We start from the raw sequence: 24,620 nt of genomic DNA on the forward strand, positions 1-24,620 counted from the left end.
AGCATCTTTGAGGATGAGGAATTAGGACCCAACTACAAAGGGTTAGTTAGCCTCCTCCTGCTAAACCCGGCTGACACCTACATCTCCTATTGAATGGAACAAGAAAAGAGCGCAGATACAAAATTTTCTCACTTTTATTTGTCAATTAATAATTCTGATAATTCAATATACAATATCATCATCATACACTAAGAGTTCATGAGTATAAAAGAGTGTTTCATTCTACCATGGGTACGTTGATAGTACTACAGTAGCCCCCAGTTGGATAGTACTACTATAGGTACCCCTAGTGCCCAAGGTAGTACACCAGGTGGATAGTACTACGGGAACCCTACTATGGGTACTCCCAAGTACGCAAGGTAGTTATGCCAGGTGAATAGTACTACAGGAGCCCCCAGTTGAATAGTACAATGGGTAGCTGCTAGTTGGATAGTACTACGGGTACCTGCTATGGGCTGTGGGTACCTGCTATATAGGCTATGGGTACCCCTATATTCTGAATTACCAGCCCCCCCTCGAATATTGTTCTATCGATAATTCTAATGAAGGCACTAGTTTACACATAAACTAAAACTACAACTTAACATAATATTTTTTTTTCTTTACAAAATACAAGGTTTCTCTCGGGCTAAGCCTAGTGCACTCTAAACTAGGTTTTTTCTCGGAGCCTACCTACACGTTCCACGCGCGTAAGGAGTCCATCTTAAACCCCTCATTCTTTAATTACAACACGATGAGCTATATTAAACCGGTTTAAAAAGTTCGCAGATCAAAAAGTATGAAATACTCCAGTAAATCTGTTAGTTTACAGTTCAATTAACGTCATAACGTGTTAATATAACCGCAGAGAAACTCCTTCTAGTGAGTGAATATATAGCTAACTGGCCGCCGTATCTAGTAAGGGTAAGCCGATACCGCTATGTGTAGTATGAACGTTATTTGATATTGAAGTTCGGAGTTCGCGCCGTCGAAGGACTGCGCGCGGACTTTAATCCGGTAAGTATGGTTATCCTGTAACGGTTTCAACGTGAACACGATGCCCTTCCCGTCGGAGATGCGTATCGTGAACGGAATATCGACGTCGTTCTCGATAATCACGAACGTAGTTTTCTTCAACTGTTCGCCGAACTGGTTGTACGCGACGAGGCGAATCAGATCCTGGTACGCGGGAATCCCGTTCGGTAGAGCTATCGCTTGGAACTCGAGAATATCGGCGAATCGCGCGTTGCTCGGACAGCCGTTGTTCGATTTCTGACAATCCAGAACGCAGTGTCTGAAATTGAGGACGATCATGAATTAAATCGGAGAGTGTTTGAACATAGATTTGCTAACAGAGTGGCGCCACTTTCAGCCCATTTGCGAATCCCCCGAGTTTTCCCTGATTTTTACACGTTATAACAGAAAATTCCCCGAGGGAATCTGAAATTTCAAGCAAAGTTTCAAAGAGGTTAAAATTCATTCATTTTTCTTGGAATCACGTATTGATCTCGTAAGAAACACGTGGTCTGGTCAATAGCATTATCCGAGTTTTCAAGGTTTTTGGTAAAATTTTTAGTAAATTTCCCCTAGTTTTCCTGATTTTTTCTAGATTTTTCCGATTCCCTGAGTTTTCCAGGTCAGCGGCCACCCCGATACTCGTAAGTTACGGTAATCTAAACGTACCCGGTGTTGATGTCTTTCTCGTAACCGAGTGGACAGCTGACGTCGATACATTCGAAATCGCCACGGCGATTGAAGCATCGCGAATTAGGACCGCAATCGATTTGCATTTCGGTACATTCATCGATATCTGAATTATAAACGTGAAGATAAATTAAATCAAAATCGATCTACAAATTAAGCATCAATCCACAGCGAGTATATACCATGGTTCCCACAGTTACACAGGTTTTTCCCAAGTATTTCATGGGTGATTTTTCAATTTTCCCAAATAGAAATGAACAGATACCATCATGCTATAGTCAACATTTCAATGGTAACTGGTGATTAAAGGTGATTCTCAAGGGAAATCACTGAAGAAAGTTGCCCTTGGCAAACAATTCGTGAAATGTTATTGAATTTCCCAAATATTTCCCTGATTTGAGGAAAATTTTTCCAATTTCCAAACTGGGTTCTCCCAATTTCCCTATTCTGTGGGAACCATGATATACACCATTCGAGGTTCCTGCTTACAATGTATGGACTGGATTGGTGAGACCGGGAGCTCAGGTGGGTTAGTTAACGTTAACCATGAGATAAATGCCACTGCCATTATCCACTGGTTAACTCTAATCAACTTTTAAGCAACTGACCCCCGATGGTTTGGCAATCACTGAGATAAACATCATTCGTTAAACCGAATGCCGAAGGTACAGAACAGAGATGCTAGTTTTCCGGAATTCCGGAAATTTAGGATCGCCGATGTCAATTCCGGAAATTCTATGAGAATTCCTCGCGGCGACCAGTAATGGCACGGACCGTAAAAGCGTTCGTTTGCTTGTACTCGTCGTCGCTTCTGTGTTATTTTATCTTGGTCTCCGTTTCCGAGGATGTTCTGCTACAATGTATATTTGTGTGCTTGTGGTGGTATCTGTGCGTGCGTAGGTGGAGCGCCACTGTTGTGACGCCATTTCCAATTATCTTTACGCGCCGTTGTACATCGTCCCGCTGACGGCCAACAATGTGAAGATGCACGTGGTAATAATTAAGATGATATTTAATAAATATCATCTTAATTATAATCACGCGCGTGCTATGTCCTGAGGTACGCAGCTTTGTAACTTTCTTTTTGCCTGCAGCTGTCAAGCGGGACGGTCTGCAAAATGAGCACGCACGGAAAGATTGTCAGTCGGGAGTCGGCCGATATAAAGGCAATTGACAGCGGTATAAAATAAATTTAACTGGCACTGGCTAGAGTGTAAGGACAGTAACGGGGACTACTTATCGAAGTACATTTGTAAGTTAGACTTAGCTGGCGTGGCGTACTGCGTCGTTTGTAAAGACCAGGTCAAATACGGTAGTGGCGGGAAAAAAGACATTCTTCGTCACCCGGATAGCGCGCGGCATAAGAAGGCAGCGAGGGATGTGAAGCACAACGAATGCCTGCCGTCGTATTTTCAGATGAAAGATGCCGATCGTGATACTGCATCTCCGGTGATGCAAAAACGCAAACTTTTTCCTGGGGAGAATTTTTCTGACCCCCCGTTCTAAATTCCGGAATTTTGGTACTTTGGCCCTAGCATCTCTGACAGAAGACACATAGAGATGACAGGGTTCAGGAGGAGGGATGGGAGCGTGTACAGAGACTGAGATGGAGACAGGGGTGGATCTCTCAGCAGCCTATGGATCCATGTCAGGATGATGTGTGAGAGTCTGTAAGATGACTAACTGTGAAGTGACTAACTGTGAAGTGACTAACTATGAGGTGACTAACCTGTACAGGTTCTCTTGTTATCCGATAGTCGGTATCCCTGAGGACACATGCACTGATAACTGCCAGGGATGTTTACGCATTCGTGTTGACAAAGTTGTTTCTGTTGACATTCGTCATAATCTAAAAACACAAAATAAATTCACAGATCGAACAAATCTTCATTTGATGACAAAAATGCATCATATTGATACCATCAGAAACTCATGACCAAATAAGGGCACTGTGATGTACCGCATAAGGGCTTTGGGATTGCAGGGCAGATGAGACTGTGGGTCAGACTGACTGTGGAGCAAATGGACTGGACATGTGCTGGTTAGATACAGAGAATGTGCAGTGACTAATTCTACTTGATTAACCCTCTCCCCACCAATTCCTACACTTATCATACATACTATTGAAACTGTCAGTGTTGAGGAGAGGGTTAACTGGTGCTCTATTCTACTCTTATAGGAATTACCTATACATTCTCCATGTTTCAAATAATAACCAGTTATACAGGGTCGCTGTCGTCGACCAATGAAACCGAGTAAACTGCGGCGTGAGCGCCATCTATAATTCTGATCGTAACCATAGCGATCATTTGTTTGTTGATACTGATCCCCACCCCGGCGAGCGGTTGAGTGGTGCACGCGTTCGGGACCGAGATATTCAATGCCTACAATTGAAAATAACTCCCGTTGTGAGGTCTACTTCTCTCAAGCTGTAGAGAATATTCAGGATTATGGGGTAGAGGAGAAAGGGAGAGGAAAGAGGGAATGATGAGAGCGGGAGTGAAGAGAAGATAGGAGGGGAGAGGAGAGAGGGTTTGGGTGAGAGAGTAGACTAGGGTGGGAGTAAAGAGGGAGAGAGGGTGGGGAGGAGAGAAGAGAGGTGGATAGGTAGATAGGTGGAAGAAGATAGGAGAGGGTGGAGGTGGGTGAGGAGAGAGAGAGGGTGGGAGTAGAGGGAGATAGGGTGGGGAGGAGTGAGAGGAATGAGGGGTGGAAGAAGAGAGGTGGGTGGGGGTGGAGATAGGGTTGGGGAGGAGAGAAGAGAGGAGATAGGGTGGGATAGGAAATAGAGAGAGGGTGAAATCTAACCAGCACATGAGCGTCCGTCTGCTAAGAGTTTCTGATACGGAGGACAAATACACAAATAACTGCCCCAGAAGTTGCGACACTTGTAAGCGCACGGACTCGGCGTTTCTTTACACTCATCGATGTCTAAAGTGAAAAAACTTTATCATCATTATTATCAATGCGTGGATGAGTAATTACTAGTAATACTACTCCTACGTCGAGTGATCACATACCAGTACAGGGTTGTCCAGCTCCGGATGAGCGGTATCCGGGGGGACATTTACAGTGATAACTGCCGTGAGTGTTGACGCAAATTTGATTGTAAAAACACTGATTCCTGTTCAGAGCGCATTCATCTATATCTGCAATGAAAAACAGAACAGTGATTTTTATGGACTTTCGCTTTGGATATCTGGCTAATAATGACATCACCTTAGCTGCGCGTGTAGCTGCGCACTCGGGCTAGTGTGGCAGGGTTTCGTACCGTGGCAATCTCGATGCCATCAGGTTTCGAATCCCAGCCGGGGGAAGACGACAGCAAGCGGACATATTTTAAATCTTTAAAACAACGAGAAGGCCTATCATGATATCTTTATGAATCATAAATGCTTAAACTCTAGCAGGTAAGAGTTTCTGACGTTTAATTTGATAATGGATCTAACATGCACCATCATTTTAATTAAGGAAAGTCCGTATTAAGAACTTCATTTCTTGTTCTATTTACTGAGAGAAAGAGAAATAATTGAAACTGGAAATGTATTTAAGAGTCTCTTCCTAGCTGCTACTATCAGATATATCGTCGTTGTTGGCAGCCAGCAGCGTGTTGAACAGTTTTAATCTTACCAATACAAGTTGAATTCTTGGCTCGTTTCATTCCGACCGGACAGTTTTGTATACACTGAAAACTGCCTTCTAGATTACGACATTCTTGATTCACTCCACAATTATGAGTTCCCCGTCTACACTCGTCGACATCTAAACAAAACCAGAATACATTTCACTATCGCAATTAATTGAATATACAATACTGAAAACAAATTGGGTAGTTGAAGTGAAGGGAACCTTTCTAAGAGCCAGGGCTCATTGCATGTTGTAAAAGGTGTGTTCTTAAGTCCTAAAACTGATCTTAAATTTGTTAGATTGGCTATGGAACCAAAATCAGCTTAGACTGGTTTTAAGTTGCTAGATTGGTTGGAGAATCAAGATGAGGTTAGACTGGTCTTAAGCAGTTTGATTGCTTATATAACTTAGACGAGCTTAGACTTGTCAAAGTTGTTAGATGGGCTTTGGTCTTAGACTGGTCTTGAATTTAAATCTTGACCGAGTGCAACTGGGCCCAGTTTTACCCTGTATCAAGTTAGCTTTAACTGGAGCCACAAAGTTAAATTCATTCCCAAAAACTTTATCTCTACAGCCGCGATCGGCTGACAACTGTGGAACCGGATCCAGGTCAGAACTTACCTCGACATCTCTGTTTGTTGATGAGAACGAAGCCTTTAGGACATGTACACCTGAAACTACCGGGAGTGTTCTCACACGCGTGGCTACAGTGAGCTCTTCCCGTCGAGCATTCATCTACATCTGAAAACCAGTTCACATCAAATCAATGAAAAATTTCTACAAACTTAGAACGCCGTCAAAATCCACAAAATTTTTTTTTAATTTCAAAAACGTTTTAAATCACAAATTCTTTCATTTAAATCAGTTCTTAATAAAGCTCATCCAGCTTTCAAAAGGTTTGTAAATCCGTACTTCGGTGTATATTGTATGTATTTTCAAAGGCCACTCTCATCTGAATTTTGAGGTGTTACGGAATCATCATCTGTCGATCGCTTTTTATTTTCAAGATCCTGATGGGATGAATTAACTTATAACTTGAGATATCTAAGTATGTTATAGCAATCACGAGATCTCATAAAATCAGATGAGATTTCAAAAGTTTACAAGCAACACATGATATATCAGCGCTTAAGCAGCATGCTTCATCTCAAAGCTTGGGCCCAGTTCCACAGCTCAAGATCTGGTTCTGGATGATACGTGGACAGTACGGGTAACTGATTCTGACTGTGAGCAGGTGAGAGAGAGGTCAGTAACAATTTTGAACCAGCGAAGTCAACGTGTTTTACACGTCTTCGGCAAATATTTCAGACATTCACTCTCCAGGGCCCTGTTTCATAGACTGGTATCAAAGTTATCCCTAGGGATAACTGCTAAATCTGGAGTGGGTAACAACCACCATAGTAACAATGAGAAACCGATGGTTATGGCTCTGATAAATTTCAAAATGTTCCCTGGGACTATTTGCTTCCACATCTATGAAACCCAGTCCAGGTGACCAATAATCTTAACCCTTACTTTCCTGACCAATTGACCACCCAGGCTTTGTGATTGTGCGAGGTTGGAAGTTTGTTTTGAACGGAGCCAGTGACCAGTCCGGTATGGTGACTGGTGAACAGTCAAGTGTGGCGACTGGTGACCAGTCAGGTGTAGTGACTAGTGACCAGTCAGATTAGGTGACTGAGGACAAGTTAGATGTGGTGACTGGTGATCACTCAGGTATGGTGACTGGTGACCAGTCAGGTGTGGTGCCCAGTGACCAGTCAGGTGTGGTGACTGGTGACCAGTCAAGTATGGTGACTGATGACCAGTCAGGTGTGGTGACTGATGACCAGTTAGGCATGGTGACCAGTGACCAGTCAGGTATGATGAGCTAGGTGTGGTGATACCCAATGCCCAGCTATCATTCAAGTTTTTTTCTGGCCAATTGCACGCAATTTTGCAAGGACAACATTATGAATAAGACTATATCAACTCAGACCTATATATTTTTAGCTATCATTACATTATTAGTGATTGCCCTCTATCTCTCAACTCAAAACTGTGGAACTGGGTCAATAATAATAACATAACTGTGCATGCTGAATATGGATTGACTATAAGCAGAAACAAAGGGAACCCGAGTCTATAATCCATGCTGTAATTGACAATAAATCCAGCAGTAGTTCACTGAATGTCGCAGAAAAGCTGAAAGCAGCCGATAGGAAAAACCCCAGAAACCTGTTTATCGTAAAGGGTCAAATATTTGAATGGTAAAAACCATAGAATTGACAATCTTTCCGATTCCCCCTTAACCCCCTCCCCCCTAATGAAGCTGCACTCCTGAGAAAAATATAATTCCTGGATCCCCATCACAAGCCCCCCTCCTGCCCCTCAATATAAAGCAGCCAGCCACGTGCAAATAAAAACAACAGTTTGTTAAATAGTTTTTGTTTTTTTTTTCGGGGGGGGATTATTATTCGCTGCTGTTAGACACAGTACGTACCTTCGCAGGTTTTTTGACCGACCAAACGGTAACCGCGGTAACAAGAACACCGGTAACTACCGATGCGGTTACGACAATGGTGATCGCAAACCTGAGGAGTCTCTCGACATTCATTTATGTCTGAATACAACAACAATAACGTCCGTTAAACCGATTTATCACCATAGCAATGTTTCATGTATTTGAATTCTCTTATAGGAAGGAGCACTAAAGCCTAGAGACCTACTCCAGGGTGGCCACTCCCCCCATTTACATGTCCATGTTCGTTATAGCACAAAATTCCCTGAGTGAATGGAGAAATTTCCTGGCTGAGAATGAATGGAGAAATTTCCTCGCATTATCCGAATTCCCTGAGTTTTTGGTAAGATTTGTCAAGTTTGGTGCATTGTCCATGGTTTACTCAAAATTTCATTTGATTCGCAAAGTTTTCTGCAGGTCAGTGGCCACCCTGTACTGGTACTGATAATGATACTGATTGTATGTGTGGAATCTAATCTAAAGGATGGATAATATACGAATATACATATAGATGGCGATGAAATTGGACTGACCTTGACACGCGTGACCTCCACGCAGACGACGGAATCCTTTCCCGCAGTTAACGACACATTTATACGCCCCGTCGGTGTTTACGCAGATATTGTTTTCTCCGCATCGAGCGGTTCCCAAGCGACATTCATCGATATCTGAAAGTATTCCACAACAATTAAAACTGTTATGAATTATTCAAAATTCAGCATTACTTATCGCTTTGCGTAAGGTCGTTTGGATCCGTATCGTTACCTTTACAGGTTTTGCCGTCTGATTTCAGGGTGTAACCAAATCGACAAGAACAGGAGAAACTTCCGGGCATATTGTGACAGAAATGAGAACACGGATTTCTTAAGCATTCATCATTATCTGCAAACGAAAATATCAGATCAGTTTCAATGTACAGTAAATCTCAATCAAACATGACCTAACTGATGACAGATGTTAAAATATTGGGCCGCAGTTGGTGTAAGGTAACCAGTGGATACTCTGTAATTAAAAGTACGTTAACCAATAGTTAAACTTTTCAGCTACTGACACATGGTCTGGATTCTTGAATGTTTTAGGTTCTAAAAAATATATGTAATTCAGTCAGTGCGTGCTGCTGCCTACCTTCACAGTAAGGTCCAGATGGATCAAGAATGAACCCTTGTGAACATTGATTACTGGGAATTCCTGTAAAACAATTGATAAATACACGCAATTAAGTTTCAGCAGGCTGATGTGTAGACCCAGCTCACTGTCAGTGAAACCAGCTGTATGTTAGTTAGAAATATTTACCACGAGATATCATAGCTGTGAGTTGATATTTCAACCCTAAGATATTGTAGCCGAGTTGATATTTCAATATTTACCCCAAGATATCATAGCTGTGAGTTGATATTTCAATATTTACCCTGAGATATCGTAGCTGTGAGTTGATATTTCAATATTTCTTGATCTATATCGAAATGAACGTCAATGTCATCGGTTGAGAGCTGTTCCACGAGATACGGCATTTTACCCTGAGCCGAATCGTAAAGCGTCGTATGATTCCAGGCGTACGGTAATAAAAATCCGTCGATACTAAACGTACGAGACGACTTCGCAAACAACGATCCTGAAGTCAGAGAAACTCGTTCAATTACTGCCTGATAACAATTGATAAAACACTATATCCGTGTTGAGCAATGATGTAGAGAGAATCCCTACATTATTCCTGAAGATGACTACTAGGATATAGTCGGAACGCTGAATAACCTACACTAGCTCCAGTTACATTTTCGGACTGTTTTTCACTATTATCGTGGGATTCTCTCTACATTTCTGTCTGATAACCACAGAATTTAACATCGACCAAAGGTTTAACTCAATGTTTGAGTTGATGAATTTACTTAGAATAATAAGTCTCCTCCTGGCTACCGGTGCAAAGAAGCGCTATCGGTAAAAAGATGATATGTTTTTCAGCAATTAATCTTTTATCAAGAGTACAAATGAAAATACTGAAAATCAGGAATTTGGAATAGTTCTAGATCTCCTTTCTCTCCCCCTCTCTTACCTGCACCAGTCTGTAAATAGTTTTCAGTGTAGGGCTGAACTCCAACCTCTGCTGTATTCGCGATCACTGGCACATTGCCGTTTACTAATATATCCAGTTTTAATCGGCCATCTTGATCGAGTCCTTGAGCCAGGTGCGTAACGCGTAAAATCTCGCCTTCAACATAAACACTCAAATTTCAACAGTTATTCGATAAGGGTTCCAAGGACCTGGATTCATAGACTGTCATATAAAAGTTACCCATACGGATAGCAAACATAAGAGACTATGGTAATGACTGACAATCTGAGCCCAATTTCATCGAAAACAAAACCCTAATTTTTGGTTTGATTGTTACTGGTTGCTTGATGTTTTTAAGCTTAGAATTTTCATGAAAGTGCACCCCAACCCCCACCAACATGCATTTACCAGTAGCAAATTCCACTTGCATGTCACGTTTAAATATTCCTTTAGTCAAAGAGAATCCGTTCAGGGCGTCGCCGATTTCCTTAGCTGTTGTCCAGTAAACAGGAGACAAAATGGAGATGAGCGGACGCATTAACGGACCTGAAATAAATGAATAACATTGAGAATGAAATTGATTATCACGACGTGAGATTCATCCTCCCCAGGCAGGGATTCGAACCTGATGGCATCGCTACACTCGGCATCAGCACGAACCCCTGCCACACTAGATCGGGTGCGCAGGTACAATATGCACAGGTTTACTGCGCGAAAACTCGCGGCATAAATCAGATTGCTCGTTGTATAATCGCTGGGGAAAATTTCACGGAAGAACTATAGATCGGAAAACCCGGGCTAAAACAAAACAGGATTTCTGATCGGTTAATAATGACATCATCTAAGCTGCGTGTGTTTCTGTGCACTCGGTTAAGTGTGGCAGGGTTTCATACCGTGGCGATCCCGATGCCATCAGGTTCGAATCCCTGCCGGGGGAGGATGCGTGAGATATCGCATGCTACGAGAATGTTGAGGCATTTCTTACCGATGTGTTTAGGAATATTGATAATATCAGCGATGATTTTCACCGAGGGACCAGTTTTTGTTACGTTCGCCGTCAATTTTGAGATCCCGAAATCTTTATCGTTGATGTTGCCGATAACATTCCCGAGGGCAACTTTCGGAGCGCCATCTATGAGTAGAAAAGGTATGAGAAGACCGGCACGTGAATAGCGGTATCCCGGATGCCCGGATACTTACAGATACATTCATGTACATTACATCGTCCTATTTGAGAGGAATCTCCGTAACACGGGCGACCGAGATGTTTCGGCTCGATACAAACTCGTTTCCGCTCTCTAGTTCCACTTCCACATTTCTTACTACACATCGACCACTGACCCCATTCATTCCAATATCCATTCTCTTAAAATCACAATATATGACGATTAATTGAGGAAATTCTCCTCAAATTATTTTGGTTGATAATTTGGACTCAGTTCAATGGTTGAATTACAGCTCATTTTGATAATATAACACTTTAACCGTTTTTCAAATATGAATTATACGACCCCAACACCCAGTTCCACAACTCATGATCCAGTACCACAACTCAAAGCCCAGTTCTCAATTTTAATATTGGACTTTGAAATAAAACTGAAACATCGTAAATTAACTAATTCCAACCCTAGAGTCGCACTCAACCAACAACTGTGAAACTTGGTCCTGGACTTCTATAGATTTCAGCCTTTACCTAGAGCAAAAACTCTCTTAACCATGTGATTATTCTTAAGTTATTTAATATTTAAGCCTTCACTGTGCAAAAGACCCACAAATTTATGATACAGGGATTTTTTGTTCCAGTCTTGAAGAAAAATTCCAATTGACACCTGAATCACCTACCGGGACATTTTTGTTGGTTACAAGCTCTGGATATTTGATTACTACCCGGACAAACTCGGCCCCCGTGGGCCGGGGAAGGGTTACTGCACGTCCTGAACCGTTTCTGTTTGCCTCCATTACAGCTGACACTACACGCGCCCCACGGGGCCCACTGCGCCCAAAGACCATGAACTGAAAACAACAACAAATATAATACATTTCACACTGAGAAGAATGTCACAATTTTTGCTCAGATTCAACAATCATTAAGTTCTTATGAAAATAATAGTAAAAACGCAACAATCAAAATCTTCATGATGATTATGATCTTATTTACATGATTCACGTCAATCATTTGAATAAAATCATATTCATCATGAAGATTTTTGATAGTTGTGTTTTTACTATTATTCAACTCTGGATACTCTTCCGAAATTATATTCTTCTGAAAACTTTATCAAAGATTGTAGCATCCAGTTCCACATAGCTGCCAGGAAAGTTTGACTCTAGTTTCAAGTTAGTTTGAGTTTAGATTTATCGGGTTAAGTTCTGAAATGTTTTGACTCTAGAGACAAATATCAAATCAATCAATAACTGTGGAACTTGAAGCTGATGGAACTTGAATTGCAAGTAATTCTGTCAGTTAAAACTGTTGATCGAATTCAGTGATCACAGTTTGAATGAGTATTTTACCGGGACACGGGTCGCTGTTACAGTAATCAATCTGTGCATTGAGACCAGGACAGGATCGACCGCCGTCAGAGGGCGCCGGGTTATCGCACAGACGTTTTCTCTCTCGTTTACCACCACCGCACGACTGACTACAACTCGACCATTGATTCCAGTTACCCCAGTTACCATGAACTAAGAACACAACAATTATATAACAGTTAAATCAAAATCTAGAATTAATCAGTTAAAACTTTTAAGAGGCCAGTCTAAGCTTATTTTGGTTCTATAGCCAATCTCACAAATGAAGGCCAGTCTAAGCTTGTTTTAGTTCTTCTAAGACCAGTTATACGATTGAGGCCAATGACTGTGACTGCATTACTCTTACCTTCACAATGTCGTACGATGCATGTTCTACGTTCTAAATCTTTACCGATGCAGTCTCTTCCGCCGTCCTGTGGCCGAGGTCGGTCACATCTCCGATAGCGTTCCTGTGTTCCCTGGCCGCATGATTCGCTGCACGGACGCCAGTTAGACCATTCACCCCAATCACCATGAACTATCAAAAACATTATCAGAGTTACTGCAGAGCAGGGGGAGAGAGTTACAGCTGAACCGGGCTGAGAATTACTGCAGAACCAGTGGGAATTAGGGGAGGGGTTACTGCTAAACCAGAGGGAGGGGGAGAGATAAAGTGAAACCAGGAGGATGGGGAAAGTCTTTACGTCCCATACTTCATTATAGCCTCTTGATATTTTCATTTAGATTAAAATCTTTAGTTTTATATTGAGTTTGTCGTTAGACATTTTAAACAGTGTCACTTTCTCTATTTAAACAATTACCAGGAATAGGTTCAGACAGCAGGAGATACTCAGTTATTACGCAAAGTTTCTCAAACTTTATTAGATATTTTCCAGTCTTCCAGGCAAGATTCCGGTTCTACAGTTGTTACTCTTCTGTCACATTTTAACTGAGACACCAGTCGCGGGCAGGTTTTGAAGTGAAGTTGAGTTTTTCGCTTACCAGGACAAGGTTTAATATTACAGATAACACGTTCTACTGATTCTCCGTGACACGGTTGACCTCCATTGCTCGGCGGCGGATTCTGACATTTCCGGGATCGAATACGTTCCCCGTTTCCACACGTTTTACTGCATTCTTCCCATGGAGTCCAATCGGTCCATTTACCATCCACTAAAAATAACACATGAATACATATTTTATAATACTCGACTTCAAATACTCCATTTTGCAAGTTTTGTTTTTTAAGTTAATTTACAATATTAAGACTCTTCTGGAGTGAAATATTAAATAGCATGGCCACTATCAACCCATTTACAAATCCCCCGAGTTTTTCCTGACTTTTCCATATTATAACACAAAACTTTCATTACACATGTGAATCAGAGAAGGTTAAAGGCTTAAAACGTTACAGTTAAAACGTTACAAAACGTTACATCCGTTTCTCATTGGATCGAGTGATATCTAGAGAATCATACCTGCACAGATAGCTAATGAACACGTCTGCTGTTCCACAGCTTTCCCGATACAATGTTTACCGCCGTTTTTCGGAGCCGGATTATCGCAATGTCGAGTGCGCCGTTTGAATCCGGTTCCGCACGTTAGACTACACGGTTCCCAATCAGTCCAATCGGACCATCCACCATTCACTATAATGCATAAACATACATACAGCAATCAGAGCAGAATATAGCAACAGCATATACAGCAGGACCATCAGTAACATCTTTCATATTTGTGTTCAAATTAATCAGTAATCAACATATATCATATATTTAAATCATAACATTTCGAGCAACGTTTCAGCTATTAGCCATCATCAGGCGTACTGAGGTACTGAGGTGTATGCCTGATGATGATTAATAGTATTTAGCCGAAATGTTGCTCCAAATATCAGTGTTTTTAGTAAGAAATTAAAAGCCAGGTCCCTTCGAAAAACAGGAGGGTCCCATAATGTCAAAGTCCCTGAAATGAAAGCTGGTTTGAAAAAACAGGTGGGTCCTTAAAAAACGACAGACGGGTCTGGGACTCGGGGCCTGGCTCTTATTGAAAACACTGAATATAATCACTTTGATATAGAACTTTTCATTTTTGGTTGAATTTATTGTGGAATTTTTCTCATTATTTATCATACATGGATATTTTGTATCTTCTCGTCCTATCGGTAACATCTTTCATATTTCTCATATGCATCAAACAAATCAAATCAGTATTTCTTTTTATAATAATAGTACGGTAACAAATACTGAAAATCAGGAGTAGTTTGGCAGCTCTGAGCCACTGTTCTATCCAGAGTGACATACCTTTAACAGTAAGTTCAGCTTGAACGAGAACAGAACCCAGATAATTCCTAGCGATGCACAAATAAATCCCAGCATCGCTCTGTTTCGTAGCTACAATCCTAAAAATATCAAACACTTAAGCTTTATAGTTTGGATACTAATTACCTTCACACTTTCTACTTTCAACTTACAATTTTCAATACGAGTAAAATCCCACAATAAATGAATTAAATGATAAAATGTTTATTTAAAACATACGAGAAATATTTCGGGTGGTTACTACCACCCTTCTTCAGTCTAAAATGACTTGCCAAATACACACACAGTATTAATACATAAAATATGAAATAGGACACGAATCGCTGCACATTACGTTATGGAGACTAGAGCACTGACATATCTGACAGTCATTATAGACTGAAGAAGGGTGGTAGTAACCAACCGAAATATTTCTCATATCATTTAACTCATTTATTGTGGGATTGTACTCGTATCGTTTTATCAGGGATATTGTGATCTGCAATTGATTTACAATCTTCAACTTGAGTTTTAAAAGTTTTAAGTGTACGAACCTGAGTGAATGATTGGATAAGATAGTCAGCCGATCCTCTGATACTAGTTTCTGACGTCCTTTCTGCCAGCGTAACGACGGTTTCGGCTCTCCTTTCACAGCGCAGTTCATTATTGTCGTATCACCCTCTGCAACCACTTGATCGTCAGGTTCGAGGGTGAATTCCGGTTGACTGCGGATGGTGAGGGTTGCGGACCCCTCGGACGTTCCGGCCTCATTCGACGCTACACATTTGTACTCACCAGCATCAGAGTTCTATAAATCAATCAATCAATTTAGATGACGTGCTACAGGTATACGTTTCAGGTACATGTCACTTGTAACTTGTACCTGTCATATCCACATGTGGCAGTTACATGTCACTTGTATCATGTACCTGTCATATTCACATGTCACAGGTACATGTCACCTGTGATACGTACCCGTCATATCACTTGTAACTTGTACCTGTCATATCCACATGTGGCAGTTACATGTCACTTGTATCATGTACCTGTCATATTCACATGTCACAGGTACATGTCACCTGTGATACGTACCCGTCATATTCACATATAATGGGTACATTTCCCTTGTAACATGTATCTGTCATATTCACATGTAACATGTATATGTCACTTGTAACATGTACATGTTATATTCACATGTTACAGGTACATGACACTTGTAACATGTACCAGCGATATTCACATATGACAGGCATTGGACAAGCTAATTATGGTGAATTCAAGTATGCCAGAATTCTGCAAACCCCATTTTCTAAAAGGTTATTTATTCAAAGAGAAGATCTATGTGAATTTTGTCACAGTTATTTCCATGATAAACAACAGTGAAAACCGTTAAATTCGAAACTGAAAACTCACAACGGAATCGTAGATAACGAGCGATCCGTTTCCTAGTTGATGAATGCGATTATTCAGAATAACCTCGCGTCCATTTTTCGTCCACAGAATGGAGAGAACGGGATCGCCGCTGACCGGACAGTTCAGGATGACTTGTTGAGCTTTAGTTACAGCTAACTGATCGTAGGGTATCAAAACTCGCGGTGGAACTGAAACAATTAATTCGATTCTTATTGATGGATAAATATCATATAAATCAAACCAGATCTCAATTTCATAGTTGAACTGATTTGATTGTTGTAATTAGTATCCACGGTTACCTTTGACGAACACGGCTGAAATGACTTTCCGCAATCCAGCCGGATTCTCAGCCGTACAAACATACGTTCCGCCATCTTCTTTACGCGCGTTTTCGATAATCAGACGACTTCGGCCATTGATACTAGGTGGCGCTGCAATATAGTTTATATACATAAAGTATGGATCGCTTCTATATATATATATATATATATATATATATATATATATATATATATATATATATATATATATATATATATATATATATATATATATATATATATACACAGGTGCGGATCCAGGCCGTATTAGCAATATTGCCTAACATCTGTCCAGAGTTTTCAAGTACCCAGTGAAATTTTACCAACCATGTTTTCGATGGCACATACCAAAACCTGTAGGAACGCCTCTAAATGCCATGAAATAGTCCTGAAATTTCAAAGGTTTCTGAGACCCCCATTCTTCAAGCTTCACGCCTGTGGTGTTTGTGTTTTCATTGATACCAAAAATGCCTTTATCTCACAAGAGTGCTCTAGATTGTCTTCCAATACTGTCAAGCTTAAACCACAGATCCGCGTTTGATATCAAGGGTCTCTCCTCAAGAAGGGGTTATGATGAATTGAGGAGGGTAACTTACACGGTATAACAGTATTATTGATTTTCCACGTGATAACCGGTACAGGAAGCCCGGACGCCGCGCATTCTAATTCTATTCGTCCGTTTGCCGTCACTTCCTGATCCTGAGGCAGACGGGTGAATGTAGGGGGCACTGTAATCAACAAACATAACGTTAGCTAATTTTCTAGATGCTTTGGAGAAATCCTTCAGATTTCTAAATTGTTCCTCAGTCTATAGATTTATGAAGTTTATCACTGAAATTCTTTAAAGATTCATAAATGTCTTTTTTTAAATGACCGCTGACCTTGAACTCTGAGAATGATCTGTTGTGAATCTCGTCCTGCATTGTTCGTAGCTGTACACACATAACTACCGCCATCTAGCGACTAAACGAAACAACAATATTTACCCTGCGAGTCTCGCAAAATTCCAATTTTGGGATGGAAACCGAGGTGAGCTGGGCTGAAGTAGAACTTACTTGAACGTCATCTAACTGCAGGGAGCCATCCTCGATTAGTTCATACCTCGGGTCGTCCAGTCTGATTTCTAGACCTTTACGATACCACGCCATTTTAGGATTGGGGACGCCTTGAGCTTTACACGGTAGCACGGCTTGATCTCCTTGAGTTATAGTGAAAATACGCTGTGTTTCTTCAATGTGCGGAGGAACTGCAAACAAAAATACACACAGTTACAGCTATTTCTCAACTATTCTCAACTCAATTTTTCACCTATCTCCACAGTTTCTCATTTTATCTTTCAGTTATTTCCATAGTGTATTACATACCTTGAATAATAAGAGACATATCTAAGGAGTCCTGACCGCCGTTATTTTCAGCGATGCACGTATAAACTCCACTATCTAACGTCCTTCAAAGATAAACACAAAACAGCACTTAGCGTAACATTAGCAAGATCCAGCGCAACACGTTCACAGACCCAGTTCCTCAGCTCTGTGTTAAAATTTGGCTCGGAGTTAATTCATTGAAAATTAACTGGTTTAAACGCAGAGTTAACTCCAACTCGCCACTTTATATCCCTGGGGGTCAGTTATTCAAAAGTTGGTTTAAGTTAAACTGAGAATAATATTGACATAGTGACATGTGAACAACTTCAGACTTCACTCAAAATTAGAATTACTTCAATGTCAATAAGTTAGCTCCCCCAACAACTTACATTCATCGATTCAAGTTTCATCTCACAACTGATATGATGAACCTGATCTAGTTTCTCTAGACATTGAGTATGAAATAATTGTCTTTAATTCTAGGTATCAGAAGTCGGTTATATTCACCTTGTAAGAGGTATTGCGAGCCAGCCGGATCGGAGCAGTCTATAACGGAAATCATTAGGGGGGATAGGTTCGCCGTCTTTTTTCCAGGTTAGTTTAGGTTGCGGCGATCCGGTCGCTCGGCACGGGATAATAATCTCTCTTCCGGATACTTGAATATATTCAGTCTTCTGTTTCTCAATTTTAGGTGGAACTATCGTAAAACAACAAAGTCAAATATTACATAAACGGGAGACGAAGTAGCGCTCAGTTCCACAGTTCTCGGGCAATGTTTGCCTTATCAGTGCATTTATTTCTAGAATACAAAACAGTTCTAGAGAGAAGTGTGTTTAAATTTTCTGCAATTTCTATAGTTTTTTATGTTCCCACTGCTTTAACTTTGGTCAATTTTATAATTGTTTATATCAGTGATTCACGACTTAATCAGTCTCTTTGCTCTGGACTGTAGATATAGGCCTTTATCTCATTATTTTGTTATAACATCAGCATGCCAGAAGATGACTTTTAGGATAGAGTCGAAACATCAAATAAACAACTGGCTAGCTGAGGAAAAATTTCAGTCTTTTTCTTATCCTTAGAATTGGATCTTACGCTATCATTATAAAATGGACGCAGGGTATTTCATAAATGTAGTCATCTTCTGGAATATAGTATTCCTGAAGACATAAATTAGAATCAAGTCGAAAAAGTTTTTTTCTTAAGTCGGATTTCATGCCATCATTACAAAACGGACTGTCTTATAATGAGGAAAACATCGGTATTTCTGAAGACGACTATTAGAATAAAGTCGAAACGTTGAATAAACTACTAGCTCAAGGAAACATTTCAGTTTTTTGAGTTGGAAGTCGAATATTATGCTATCATTATTTAAAACGAGGACAACATCGGTATTCCTGAAGATGACTATAAGAATAAAGTTGAAACGTTGAATAAACAACTAGCTCAAGGAAACATTTCAGTTTTTTGAGTTATTATGCTATCATTATTTAAAACGAGGACAACATCGGTATTCCTGAAGATGACTATGAGAATAAAGTTGAAACGTTGAATGAACAACTAGCTCAAGGAAACATTTCAGTTGTTTGAGTGGGAAGTTTTTTTCATTAAAAGTATACCCCCCTTTGGGGTCCCTTTTTGTCCTTTTTCTTTACTACGCTTTACAGTGTAGAAGTACTTTCTGTAACTTTTCTTTTATGTAATAGTGATGACTGTATTTCTGTATTGTATCTCTTTAGTGAAGAAATAAACTTATTATATTATATATTATAGTTGAATATTATGCTATCATTAATGAAAACGAGGACAACATCGGTATTTCTGAAGATGATTATAAGAATAAAGTTGAAACGTCGAATGAACAACTAGCTCAAGGAAACACTTCTCGGACTCTTTTTATTCGTATCGTGGGATTCTATTTCATTTTCTAAAACACTTACTGAGTACTTTCAGTTTGACGCGACCCATCGCGGTTCCAGCGTTATTCTGAGCGATACAAATATAAGTGTCGCCGTCTTCGAGTTGCACGTTCTGCACTTCTAACGAACCAGACGGAGCCACCGCGTAACGCGGAACCGAGTTTAGAACGATCGTTCCTTTCTGCCACGTGATTCTCGGTCGCGGTATCCCCGTCGTTTGACACGGCAGCGATATCGAGTCGTCGACGGTTACTTGCATTTCTAACGGGGTCGGCGATTGAATCTTCGGCGGAACTTAAAACACAAATCGATAAATGAAATGGTGAATGATAATTCAGGATTTCGTTCCGCACGGTGGCGCCACTTTCTGCCAATTTACAAATTCCCTGAGTTTTCCACATGATTACAAAAAAGTGAATCAGAGAAATTTTATAGGTTTAAAATGTTACAATTCGTTCATTGTTCATCAAATCACGTATTGATAAAGAAACACGCCGTCAATAGCACTATCCAAATTCCCAGAGTTTTCCAGGTTTTTTGCAAAATTTGTTAAATTCCCTGAGTTTCCCCTGATCTATGCGAGAATTTTCAGGTCACCCTGTTTCGTAATGAGGTTTTATCGCAAGAAACAACGACTTTCAAAGCTTCATCATTCTTATATAGCCAGGCCCTTAATTACTAAATGTCAATTTAATTTTTGGAACTTTTGATCTGTTTTAGGGCCCGCAGGGTGGCCACTTATATTTTGATTTGCTTTTTCCCTGATTATTCTCCGACACGCACTTTGTTTCCCCCCCCCGAGTTGATCTGCTAAGAATCCAATCGATTAAAACACAGTCAAATACCTAAGACATAGATGGAAATTGTTTGATTTTATGCACAATCTAACAATCACAACGTATTTCCCTGATTTTAAGCTATTTTACAAAATTCCCTGACTTTTTCAGAACGAAAGAAATTTTCCTGATTTCAAGGTAAGTGGCCACCACCCTGGCTCAGTATTTCTATATTGCTACGTATTCCACAAACACTCACTCTGTACGTCAAGTCTGATATTACGACTGACTTCACCAGCCTCATTCTGAGCTGTACACTGATACATCGCCGTGTCGTCCAATCGAACGGAAGAGAATTCCAACGATCCCGAACCGAGCATCCGGTGTCGCGGTCCTTGAGTCGCGAACGGCTCTCCGTCTTTCTCCCAACGGACGTCCGGATCCGGGATTCCGATCGCGTCGCATAGCAACAGCGTTCGAGAGTTGATCGTAGCTTGCACGAGGGTCGGGCCGTCCTCTTCGATACTGGGAGGTACTACAAAGGTCAAGGTCATTGTTAATCATTCGTATCGCTTTTTAGAATTTTTAAATTTTCGATGATTCATCGGTTAACCCTTTCAGTGCTGGCTTATTAATACCCTATAGTGCTGAAGATAATTTGAAAATTCTGAAAAATTCCACCCTAGTGTGTTGAATAACGGGAATACCACTATAGTGTGTCTACACTGCGGCGCGGTGTATCATTAGTTACTAATATTTCACTGTTTGACAGGTGCCATCTTTCAAGAGAGATAATTAGTAATTACTAATCAAATCAATACACCGCGGTGCGGTGTACTAGCAAAATCCATCACCGATTCATACACCGCACTGCAGTGTAGACGCACTGAAAGGGTTAAGACTCACCTAATACTCCAACAATGAACTGTTTGCTGACGTTACCAGCAGGATTCGAAGCTTGGCAACGATATCTACCGATATTCAATAAATGAGCTCCGACAATGTGTAACTGTTGACCACTGTTTATGAATCGTAAATTCGGGCTGCTTAAAACGGACAGACGGTCGTCGGAGTGATACCACTGTATCGTCGGAGTCGGTATTCCCGACGCAGGACAGTCTAACACTAAATTGCGGTTCTGGATTACGGAAAATTCTTCCAGTTTCCCTGAGCCGTTGATTTTAGGCGGAACTGAAAAGGTAACGTTTAAAATCTGTGGATCTGAATCACTTCTTACCTTCCATAAAACGCAGCTTCCCCGGCATACAGTTCAAGTCTTCCAAAGACAAATGTTTCATCCAGTTCCAGCGAGTAACAAGATCCCCCCTTCCCCGTAGCCAGGATCGTCAAACCCAGTCAAACTCCCCAATTATTTTAAGTCTCTCAATGACTGTTAAATTTCCCCCAGATTCAATGAGCAAAACCATCGACCTAGTTCAAGCTCACCCCTCCCCCGATCCAGTTCAGTACCCGCCACCATCCAGTACCAGTCTCTCAGTAGTTAAGAGTTGTACTTACCGAACACATCAAGTGAGAAGTATTTCTCTACCTCCCCGGCTGGATTATGAGCTCGACACGCGTACTGCGATCGGTCCTCTACGTGCGCCGATAAAACCTCCAGTACCTGACTATCCTGCGTTACCTGCATGTGCGGGTTACTGTCTAACAACAACGGAGCTCCGTCGCGGTACCACGTAACCAACGGTTTCGGAACGCCCGTTACTAAACATTTGATCTTGATAATGCGACCCCTGACGACCGAGATATCCTCTCTCTTGTTGCCTTCGATTAGAGTCGGAGGAACTGAAATCACGCAACAATTTAAAACCATTTGTTGTAGGGGAATCAATCAGTGAACAAAATGTTTTTAGAATTTAAAATATTCCATGAAATCACGCATTTGTATCCAACAACAGATTTCGGTGTTAAACTAAGCCCATATACAACTGTAGCCTGAACTGTAGCAGGCTACGAGTTAAAGGGTCCAATTTTACGAAGCTAATTACATTGAGTTTCGATGATTGAATATTCATTGAAAATAACGTCGTCGTTGAAGATTAATGGTAATTCTATTCCATGAAAACTGAACCGGATGAAAACAATAGTCGTTTGTTACTTTTTACTCTTGAAGCAAATAAGAATTAGTTCAATAGTAAACAAAACGCCAAGGATCTGCGATTCTCAATTAGTTACCTTGTCGCTATATTGTGTATATAACTGTACGATAAATTAATTTTTGAAAATGGCTCATGGAATGGAGTGGAAACATCAGAATGTAACTAAGTTTTTCTTCTTACTGTGGGTTTTATCAACTACGATCTGCAATGTTCGCTTTGACGTTTTGTTTACTATCGACACTCGAGACATTTTCATCACCGGATTAGAAATAGTTCATGTTCTAAGGTTTTAACCTTAGTCACATTTTACCGAGAAATATAACACTGTGGACTTACTTAAAACTTCCAGTTTAAAGGAGCGTTCCACGTAACCGGCTACGTTAGTGGCCATACACGTATACAGGGCAGCTTCCGAGATCTGAGCGTTAGAAACGTGTAACTGACGACCGCTGTTTAATAATTTCAAATTCGCTGACGGGAGATCCTGCATCGGTATCTTATTCTTCAGCCATATAAACGAAGGCGGTGGGCTACTCGAGGCCGGGCATTCGATGTATATACTACGATTCTGTATAACCCTCGGGTTGAAATTTAGATTGCGGTCATCAATAGAGGGCGGCACTGTAAAAATAATAGAGATGTCGTTGATTGTATCCAAGAATAAGGACTCTAATAATTCAACGAAAAACTTGCACCAAATCTAACGAACTCAGACCAGGACCCAGTTGCGTATAGGTGACTTGCATCCAAAAGTGGTCTTCCAATGACTGGTCTTAATTTGTGAGGCCGACCTATGCCCGGCTTTAGATTGGTTATAGAACCAAACTGAGCTTAGACTGGTCTTAAGTTGTAAGATTGGTTAGAACCAAAGTGAGTTTAGACTGGTCTTAAGTTGTTAGATTGACTATAGAACCAGAATGTGCTTAGACTGGTCTTAAGTTGTTAGATTGACAATAGAAACTTTAAGCCATGGTCTTAAAGTTGTTAGATTGACTATATAACCAGAATGAGCTTAGACTGGTCTTGACTCTTTGCCTGCCAGGCCTATTTTTCAGGAAATGCTGCGCTTTGCCACGATTTCCGTGTTTTTCAGAGATTCATAAAACTAAAACTAGAAGAGATATCTTCATCAAATTTGTTTTATTTTGTTTATCTGGTCTTGCTTTTTCATGTAAAATAAGCAGCATTTCTTCTAAAAATGATAAAATCTGTAGCAATCACCTGTGCATAGGGGGTATTTTGCATAAAATATGCCCATTCATGCGTGTTCAGACCCCATTTCAATAGATGACGTCACTAACACATTGCATAGAAAGACTGATGATAGTTTGTTTTAGTAGTAAAAGCATTAAACTAACTGGTGTTGTGCGATGAATTCGCCATCTATCGTTACAGTTAAGAAACAAGTCAACCGTACCAGTGCGGTTGTGGCAGGCAAGTGATGGGAGATCTCGAACATACCAGTACATTTTTGACAGGCAATGAGTTAAGTTGTTTGATTGGTTATAAAACCAAACTCAGCTTAGACTGGTCTTAAGTAGTTAGATTGGTTATAGAACCAAACTGAGCTTAGACTGGTCTTAAGTTGTTAGATTGACAATAGAACTAAATTGAGCTTCGACTGGTCTTTAAGTTGTTAGATTGACTATAGAACCAGAATGAGCTGACTGGTCTTAAGTTGTTAGATTGGTTATAGAACCAAACTGAGCTTAGACTGGTCTTAAGTTGTTAGATTGACTATAGAACTAAAATTAGCTTAGACTGGTCTTAAGTTGTTAGATTGACTATAGAACCAGAATGAGCTGACTGGTCTTAAGTTGTTAGATTGGTTATAGAACCAAACTGAGCTTAGACTGGTCTTAAGTTGTTAGATTGACTATAGAACCAGAATGAGCTTAGACTGGTCTTAAGTAGTTAGATTGGTTATAGAACCAAACTGAGCTTAGACTGGTCTTAAGTTGTTAGATTGGTTATAGAACTAAAATTAGCTTAGACTGATCACAAGTTGTTAGATTGACAGTAGAACTAGATTATGTG

The 24,620-nt window shown here is 40.5% G+C and overlaps 1 protein-coding gene across 1 annotated transcript in view; it reads right to left on the minus strand.

The window, feature by feature from the left end:
* Positions 1-132: 132 nt before the first annotated feature.
* The window catches only part of LOC141908119 (hemicentin-1-like), a 61,562-nt gene continuing 37,074 nt past the window's right edge, over positions 133-24,620 (minus strand). Inside the window, exons 30-65 of the mRNA XM_074797969.1 lie at positions 22,920-23,204; positions 21,985-22,269; positions 21,373-21,657; positions 20,726-21,001; positions 19,712-19,984; positions 18,279-18,468; positions 17,772-17,854; positions 17,463-17,653; positions 17,289-17,370; positions 17,004-17,135; positions 16,387-16,518; positions 16,088-16,275; positions 15,226-15,479; positions 14,675-14,772; positions 13,850-14,020; positions 13,374-13,544; positions 12,739-12,909; positions 12,375-12,545; positions 11,703-11,873; positions 11,061-11,225; positions 10,846-10,992; positions 10,269-10,406; positions 9,861-10,016; positions 9,219-9,422; positions 8,936-8,998; positions 8,576-8,692; positions 8,344-8,478; positions 7,793-7,912; positions 5,932-6,051; positions 5,314-5,445; positions 4,704-4,832; positions 4,492-4,614; positions 3,870-4,067; positions 3,413-3,532; positions 1,663-1,789; positions 133-1,273 (exon numbers count right to left, since the gene is read on the minus strand). Coding sequence (XP_074654070.1) covers positions 895-1,273; positions 1,663-1,789; positions 3,413-3,532; positions 3,870-4,067; positions 4,492-4,614; positions 4,704-4,832; positions 5,314-5,445; positions 5,932-6,051; positions 7,793-7,912; positions 8,344-8,478; positions 8,576-8,692; positions 8,936-8,998; positions 9,219-9,422; positions 9,861-10,016; positions 10,269-10,406; positions 10,846-10,992; positions 11,061-11,225; positions 11,703-11,873; positions 12,375-12,545; positions 12,739-12,909; positions 13,374-13,544; positions 13,850-14,020; positions 14,675-14,772; positions 15,226-15,479; positions 16,088-16,275; positions 16,387-16,518; positions 17,004-17,135; positions 17,289-17,370; positions 17,463-17,653; positions 17,772-17,854; positions 18,279-18,468; positions 19,712-19,984; positions 20,726-21,001; positions 21,373-21,657; positions 21,985-22,269; positions 22,920-23,204 — 6,182 coding nt within the window. The 3' untranslated portion in view covers positions 133-894. The remainder of the gene's footprint in view (positions 1,274-1,662; positions 1,790-3,412; positions 3,533-3,869; positions 4,068-4,491; positions 4,615-4,703; positions 4,833-5,313; positions 5,446-5,931; positions 6,052-7,792; positions 7,913-8,343; positions 8,479-8,575; positions 8,693-8,935; positions 8,999-9,218; positions 9,423-9,860; positions 10,017-10,268; positions 10,407-10,845; positions 10,993-11,060; positions 11,226-11,702; positions 11,874-12,374; positions 12,546-12,738; positions 12,910-13,373; positions 13,545-13,849; positions 14,021-14,674; positions 14,773-15,225; positions 15,480-16,087; positions 16,276-16,386; positions 16,519-17,003; positions 17,136-17,288; positions 17,371-17,462; positions 17,654-17,771; positions 17,855-18,278; positions 18,469-19,711; positions 19,985-20,725; positions 21,002-21,372; positions 21,658-21,984; positions 22,270-22,919; positions 23,205-24,620) is intronic.

This window comes from Tubulanus polymorphus, chromosome 7, assembly GCF_964204645.1.
Source record: "Tubulanus polymorphus chromosome 7, tnTubPoly1.2, whole genome shotgun sequence".
In the NCBI taxonomy this organism is placed as follows: Eukaryota; Metazoa; Nemertea; class Palaeonemertea; order Tubulaniformes; family Tubulanidae; genus Tubulanus; species Tubulanus polymorphus.